At 51.4% G+C, this 7,790-nt stretch overlaps 1 protein-coding gene across 1 annotated transcript in view; it reads left to right on the top strand.

Annotated features, from left to right (window-relative positions):
• The window catches only part of NOVA2 (neuro-oncological ventral antigen 2), a 45,010-nt gene that overhangs the window by 8,209 nt on the left and 29,011 nt on the right, over positions 1–7,790 (top strand). Inside the window, exon 3 of the mRNA XM_014537400.1 lies at positions 14–18. Within this exon, the coding sequence (XP_014392886.1) occupies positions 14–18 (5 nt within the window). The remainder of the gene's footprint in view (positions 1–13; positions 19–7,790) is intronic.

Here is a 7,790-nt window from a genome sequence, read left to right as displayed (position 1 = left end):
ACTTCCCTCCCAGATTCCACACTGTTCCATGCTTCCATGTCTCTGGATCCACTCTGTTCATCAGTTTATTTTGTTACTTAGATTCCACATATGACAACACCCTCTTTTTTAGAGAGAGAGAAAGGGAGAGGAAGAGAGAGAGAGAGAAACATCGGAACATTGAGGGAAACATTGATTGGCTGCCTCCTGCACGCCCCCTACCAGGGATCGAGTCCACAACCCGTGCATAAGACCTGACCAGGAATCTAACCCGCAACCTCTCGGTGCACAGGACGACACCCAACAAACCGAGCCACACCAGCCAGGACAACGCCCTCTGTTTTACAAATGGAGAAACTGGAGCCCAGAGAGGTTAAGACACCTGCCCCAGGCCATCCAGCTTGTGAGCAGCCAGGCTGAGACTTCAGCCCAGGCAGCCTCTCCGGAGCCCTCTTCAGACTCACTCATCATGAGCTAGAAATAAGCAGCACCACGCAGAGAGGTCTCAGGAAGCACAATGAGAGAAAGGGAGGTTTGTGGCTCAAAGGCGTGTTTGCAGATTTAAGACATACATAAGACAAAATGACCTTGAAGGCTATATACATGGATTTTAATGAAAGAATAGAAGAGGGATGGGGGGCCAAAAGTTCAGCACCCTAGAGGGGGTACCTATGGGAGGGGGCGAAGATGAAGGGGAGAAATTACTAAAATTAAATTCGAGCAGAAATGATTGCATAGAATCAGCTTCATCCTATGCACTGTGATGAGCTAGAGGAGCAGCTAAGTGGGGGTGGGGGTGGGGGGGCGCGGTGCACACCTGGAGAAAGTTGGCTGAACAGAGAGAGACATGTGAGAAAGAGGCAGGGAGGTAGAATGGTTCAGGAGGTAGCTTCTGCAGCCAGGTGGCCAGGGTTCAAGCCCCAGGTCCGCTACAAGTGACTTAACCAGCTGTGCCTCAGTTTCCCCGTCCGTAATATTTGTAAGTGCCCACGCTGTGGGAGAGATGCACAGAAAGCTCCTTCTCCCTCCACGAACCTAAGGCCAGAAATCTACACTGTTTCTCAAAGTTCTTACAGAAATCCCCCCTTTTTGCATTTTTTATTTTCTCTCGCCTACCATGCCGTGTATGATCCGACTTGCTTTTTTTTTTTTTAATTTATTTTATTGATTTTTCACAGAGAGGAAGGGAGAGAGATAGAGAGTTAGAAACATCAATGAGAGAGAAACATGGATCAGCTGCCTCCTGCACACCTCCTCCTGGGGATGTGCCCGCAACCAAGGTACATGCCCTTGACCGGAATCGAACCTGGGACCCTTGAGTCCGCAGGCCGACGCTCTAGCCACTGAGCCAAACCGGTTACGGCTCTGACTTGCTTTTTAAAAGAATGACTCTGGGAGTGCACTGTCCCTTCCCATGGAAGACTGAAGACCGCCTGGCTGAGCTGAAACCCGGAAGACGTCCTGCCAGCACCGAGCAGCGCAGGCCAGAGCAGAGTGGCACAGGGTGGGGCGGCCCAGAGCAAGGTGGGGCCGACCAGCACCGACCAGCACCGACCAGCACCGACCAGCACCGACCAGCACCGACCAGCACCGCAGGCCAGTCTGGAGCAGAGCGGAGCGGAGCGAGCTGCCTGCAGAGTGGGGCCTGGCCCCGGGCTGCCTCCCCGCCATGCTGTTTTCACCGTCCTGCTGTATCACAGTGGAGCTGTGGGCTGAATCAAGTTTCCTTCTGCACCACGCCCCAAATTGGGGATTTGTGTTGGCAATGAATTGGCACCAAGGGCCGTTGATTGACAAGTGATAGAAATACTGTCATATATGATCGATTGATTGCCTTATAATACAGATGGTTTTGCCTTTAGCATGAAGAGTTTTAAAATTATACTGTTGCCCTAGCCGGTTTGGCTCAGTTGGATAGAGCGTCGGCCTGTGGACTAAAGGGACCCGGGTTCGATTCTAATCAGGGCACATGCCCAGGTTGCAGGCTCAATCCCCAGTAGGGGGTGCGTGCAGAAGGCAGCCGATCAATGATTCCCTCTCATCGTTGATGTTTCTCTCTCTCTCTCCTCTCCCTTCCTCTCTGAAATCAATAAAAATATATATTTTTAAAATTATACTGTTGCCTTAGCTGGTTTGGTTCAGTGGATAGAGCGTCAGCCTGTGGACTGAAGGGTCCTGGGTTCGATTCCGGTCAAGGGCACATGCCGGGGTTGCAGGCTCGGTCCCCAGTCGGGGGCATGCAGGAGGCAGCCGATCAATGATTCTCTTTCATCATTGATGTTTCTCTCTCTCCCTCTCCCTCTCCCTTCCTCTCTGACATCAATAAAAATATATTTTAAAAAAATAAAAAATATTGTCCTGTTAAATCTAGTAATTTTAACTTTAAAATGTTTATTGTACTTCTAAACTTAAAAATGTAGGCCTTCTCCAAAATTCTCCTAAAACTCTGTTTTTCTAGGTATAATGACATATTCAAATATATTGTGAGTTATATCTTTTTGCTTACAGTCTAAGGTAAAGATCTAAATTCTTTTTTCAAGTTGCTGACTTGTTTGTCCCAATACCACATTTTGAAAGAAATATAAAATTTCAATCAAAACTAATGCTGTAGTTAAAAAAAAAAAAAAAAAAGGACTCTGTCTGTTGAAATGATGGGCATGGGTGGGAGTGGGGGGAGCAGGAAAGGTCCAATGAGTCCGGCAGGGGGCGGGGGGCCGGCTGCTGAGGGCCTGGGCCTTGGTGGTGTTGATAGAGACGGCGACATGGGTCAGATTTGGAATCTAAAGGTGCAGCAGAGAGCGTTTGCTGATGGATTGGCTGTGGGTGTGAGGCAAAGAGGGGGTGTCAAGGGCAAATGCAAGGTTTTTGGCCTGAACAACTGGGAGAGTTTGGAATTGATCCCAGAGGCAGTAGGAAGTCATAGGAAGATATTAAGGCTGGGGGGAGCGGGGAGGGGACGCGGTCAGATGCCATAATCACCAAGGAGGCAGCCAGGACTGGGATGGATTCGAGCCCTGGCTCAGCCCCCAGCTCACTGTGGGCTCCTGGGCACGATGAAACCATTCTGGACCCCCATCTCCCCATTCTACAAAGAGGCTGTGAGGAGCAAAGGACCCCTCGAGACCTTGGCACCACAAAGACTTCTGCTCCAAGATCCTCTGACTCAAATAGCCCGGGATCAGATCTACACACACTCATTACGCAGTCAGTCCCCTCTTCCCCATCCTCCCCGAAGGCCTCCTTGCCCCCGTGGACAGGACACAGAAGTTCCCTGGTCTGGGAGCCTGGGGGGTAACGGTGACAATGACAGGCGATACTTGTTGAGCACACATTCTGTGCCAAGGGCTGTCTCAGCTCTGTCACACTGACACCACACAGGAGCTCTGAGAGGTGGGTGTTCTATCATCACCCCCGTTTGGTAAATGGGGACACTGAGGCCCAGGGGAGGTGAAATGATTTGCCCACAGTCACATGGGAGAACCAGGACTCCAATGATGTCTTCCCACCTGTCACCCGGGCCCAACCACCGGCACCTCCCACCTGCGTGGTCAAGATCATCTCTGTACTTCTACCCCACCAACCCGCCTCCACCGGCAGTATTGTTCGCACGCAGCCAAAGGGATCTTGTGATAAAACCTAAATCAACTCACATCCTTCCTCAAAACTCTCCCACCGTCCCATTTCACTCCGAGTCAAAGCTAAGTCTTGGACTGTGGCCCTCAGAGCAGACACCGTCGGCTCCCTACCTAACTCTTTAGCCTTATCCCTCCCACTTTCCAACTTCCCTAGGCTCCTCCTCCTTCCTCCAACTTGCCAGGTACACTCCTGCCTCAGGGCCTTTGCACCTGCTCTTCCCTCTGCCTGGACCGCTCTTTCCCCGGAGATCCACCTGACCTCACCTCTTTCGTGTCTCTGCTCAAATGTCACCTCCTCAGTGAGGTCTTCCCTGTCCATTCTATTTTTTCTTAAGTGTTTTTATGTTTCTTATATGTTTTTATTGATTTCAGAGAGAGCAAGGGAGAGGGAGAGATAGAAACATCAATGATGAGAGAGAATCATCCATCAGCTACCTCCTGCACTCCCCCTACAGGGGATTGAGCTCCACAATCCGGGCATGTGCCCTGATGAGAATCAAACAGTGACCGCATGGTTCATGGGTCTACGCTCAACCACTGAGCCACACCAGTGGACTGACTAAGTGTATTTCTTACTGTGGGTCAAAAAAGTTTGCAGAACCCTGCATGGAACCGTCCTACCTCTCCTAGATCCCATGTACAGACTGGATAGATGATGCTAGTATCAGCTCTTCACTGGGACCCATGCTAAATGGTCTTACCTCCTTTGGCTCCTGGATTTCTCACCACCCACTTGACAGATAGGAAGACTGAGGCTCAGACTAGAGAAAGCTCATGCCTGAGGTCACCGGGCTGGGAAAGAGAAAAGCAGGGCTTGAGCCCCAGCCACCTCCCTCTCTCCTGCGCCTACCCAGTTGCCCGCTTGCCCTACCCCTCCCAATTTGCTCCCCACCTACACAAAGCACTCCGGTGTGCCAGCCTGTCCTCAGAGCCCCTGGGTGCAAGCTGCCTCATAGATCCTCCAACAGTGCAGCCAGCAGGATCGTTTTCACTCCCATTTTGCAGGCTAGCAAACTGAGGCTAGAAAGCATTTCCAAGAATCAACCATTCTATCCCCCTCTCCCAACTCCCCTCTTGGAGAAGCAGGAGAGAGCAGTGGCTAAACATGTGCCTTTCACCCCCTCGGTTCAAATCCCATGCTTCAAACTTTGTAGCTGTGTGATCCCAGGCAAGCTCCCCGAGCCTCCGTTTCCTTTTCTGCAAAACAGGAATAATAATAGTATCTGCCCCCAAGGCCATGCTTAAGACTTAAATATGTTGGAATACGTGCAAAATTATTAGGTCAGCAACCACACCCCTTTGTTGGAAATCTTACCCGCACCCCCGTGTAATTGGACTACTATTTGCCCCTGAACTTTGTCAAGGAGGCCCTTTCTTTTCTTTTTTTTCTTTTCCTTATTTATTATTATTATTATTATTATTATTATTATTATTATTATTTGGCTGCCTCCTGCACGCCCCAATCAGTAATTGAACCTGCAACCGAGGCACGTGCCCTTGACCAGAACTGAACCCGGGACCCTTCAGTCGGAAGGCCGGCGCTCTATCCACTGAACCAAACCAGTTAGGACAAGGGAGGCCCTTTCTTGAGTTAATACAGCTAGAAAGCGGGAGGGTCAGAATTGGGATGCAGGTCTGCCTGGCTTTTCACCACCGAGTCACAATAGTCCTTTGGGATGTTAGTTTCGCCAGCAACAGCAGCAAGATTTTCAAAATGAAGGAACGTAAGACTCAGAGAGAGTTAAGGATATGCCCAAGTCACACCGCATGTAAATGGCAGGCCCAGGTTTTGAACCCAGGCTGTGTGTCCAGATGCAGGCTGACTTTGGTCCCATGGTCCCCTCCAGAAAGCTCTGATCAGCCGGAGGAAAAAGCAAGTTGAGGGTTGCCCCTGTCCCAGCTCAGTCTGATGGTCTTGTATTCCTGGCTCCGGCCCCTGCCCAGCCTCCAGTGGCTGCTTCCCTGAAGACTCTAGGCTGAGGGTAGTGGGGTGGCACGGATGATGGCAGAGGGTGCAGCAACCCCCTCCACTGGCCTCTGATTGGGGCCCTGCAATCCCCCAGGATTTGGTGCTTGGAAAGCTGACGTTGGGTTGCTATGGCAATGGGTTTGGGGCGGTTACCATAGCAGCAGAACTAGCCTGGGTTTAAAAATATCTAGGAGGAGGTTTGTGTTTGTGTGTGAGTGTGAGTGCGTGACCGACCATGCTGTTGTGTGTGTCCAACTGGGAGGGCTTGGGGGGACTGTAGAGCTGGGGCTGCAGGCATGACTAGGGGGTGGGGGCTGAGCTGCACACGGGACTCCATGTGTGTTGTGTATGTTGCTGAGCGATCTGTGAGGTCCCCTGTATTGTGTGCATGAGACTATGTGGGACATGTATCTAAAGGTGTGTGATTACCCACTTTGCGTGGAAGACACACTTGAGTCTGTGTGTCAGTGTATTTCACATGTCACTAACATGTATGCCTTATGTAACATGGGTTGTGCTTGTTCTGTGGCTGCAATCATGTACTCCTAACTTCTCAGGGCGTGTGTGGCCAGGTGTGGAGTAGTTTTGGCTCTGAATGTGTGTACCTGGGAAATACTCAGATATCAGCTGTGCATGTGTCTATTTGTGTGTGAGTGCCTGTGGTATGGCTTTGGGTCTGCATGACTAAATGTGCATTATGCATTATTAAGGAGTGTGTGTGTGTGTGTGTGTGTGTGCACCCGTGCGCCTATCCCCCATGAGTCTTCTTCATATATCAGAGTGTGCCTACGTGAAACTGTTGAGAGTGTGTACCTGTGTGTCTGCAAGAGGGCCTGTGCGACTGGGACCGGCGGGACTTCACACGCAATCCCATGGATGTTGAAATAGGTACCTGTGTGGTGTAAGTATATGTGACTCAAAGGGTCTAGGTGCGGATCTCCGCCTGACCCCAGTATCTCCCTGCATCCCTCTGCCTCTTCTCCGTCTCCATGGCAACCAGCTCCTCAGCTTCCTCCAGGAAGATGGAAGGGGAGGATCCAGACTGCAGTGGACCACAACCCCCTACGATCCCCCTTGGCTCTGGGGACAATAGGGGGAGGGGACAGATGGGTGGCCACCCCATCCACCTCAGGCCATCTGCTACCCTCTCCATGCTGGGGACCTGAGAGCATGGCAAGGGAGGGGCAGCAGTGGGATGGAGCAGAGGGAGGAGCCCCCCCCCCCCCCCCCCCCCGGCTGCCACAATCACCCTCACCCAGGCCTCTTCTGAGCCTAATCTTGCCTCTGGCTGACCTAAGGAAGGAAAGAATCCTTGGAGACCAGGAATCCAAGGAGAAGAAAATTAATGGATCAGTGAACATTGACTATTAGCAATGATCAATTCCAAGGAAATACCCCATACTTTCAATGATTTTTAGGCTCTGAAATTAAACTTGTCCTTCATTCAAATCCCAGTTTCCCCCTCTGTCTATCCGTGTGCCCTTGGACGAGCCACACTCCACATTCCTGGGCCTCCACTCTGTCATCTGAAAAGTTGTTTTTCTCCATGACATGAATAGTAACACTTTACAAGGGACGACTGTTTTGTCCCCCAGCGTTGTAAGGGACAGTGCCTGGCACCTAACATGTTGATTGAATTGAACACCAGCGGTGCGCTAGGCTCAGAGCTACACGCTTTAACTCAGGTATTCGTTGAATTAATACCCAGGGGCCTTGCAGTAACCCTGTGTTCATTCTTCAAGGAATAAATGAAAGGTTTCGAGGAGGAACGCCCCAGCTGGGGTGGGAGACATGTGACATGGGATTTCTTATCTCGACCAAGTGATGTCCAGTTGCTGAGGCTAAGTATTCTCACCTGTAAAATGGGAATAATAAGAGTACCTAAAGATTGCTCTGGGAATTCAATGTGATGTTTGTGGAGCGCTTACTTAGCACCGGACCGGGCACATAGCAAGTGCTCAGTAAACGTGCTTTACTGGCGAGGGGTGGGGAAGTGTTGCCTGAGTCCGGGGTCCCACTGTAGCCCGGGGGAGCTGGGTCCCTCGGGCAGCCGCGGGAGGAGCGTGGCCAACACATAGGGGCGTGGTCTAGGCTTTAAGGACAGGCCAATGGGGCGCCGAGGGGCGTGGCCTTGACCGGCATGGGTGTGGCCTTAGGTGGGTGGGCGGGGCCAGGCCGCGGTGGGAGCCTCCGGGAAAGAAGATGCT

The sequence above is a fragment of the Myotis brandtii genome, unplaced genomic scaffold (genome assembly GCF_000412655.1).
Source record: "Myotis brandtii unplaced genomic scaffold, ASM41265v1 scaffold178, whole genome shotgun sequence".
NCBI classification, from domain to species: Eukaryota; Metazoa; Chordata; class Mammalia; order Chiroptera; family Vespertilionidae; genus Myotis; species Myotis brandtii.
This window is presented reverse-complemented; position numbering and strand designations above follow the sequence as displayed.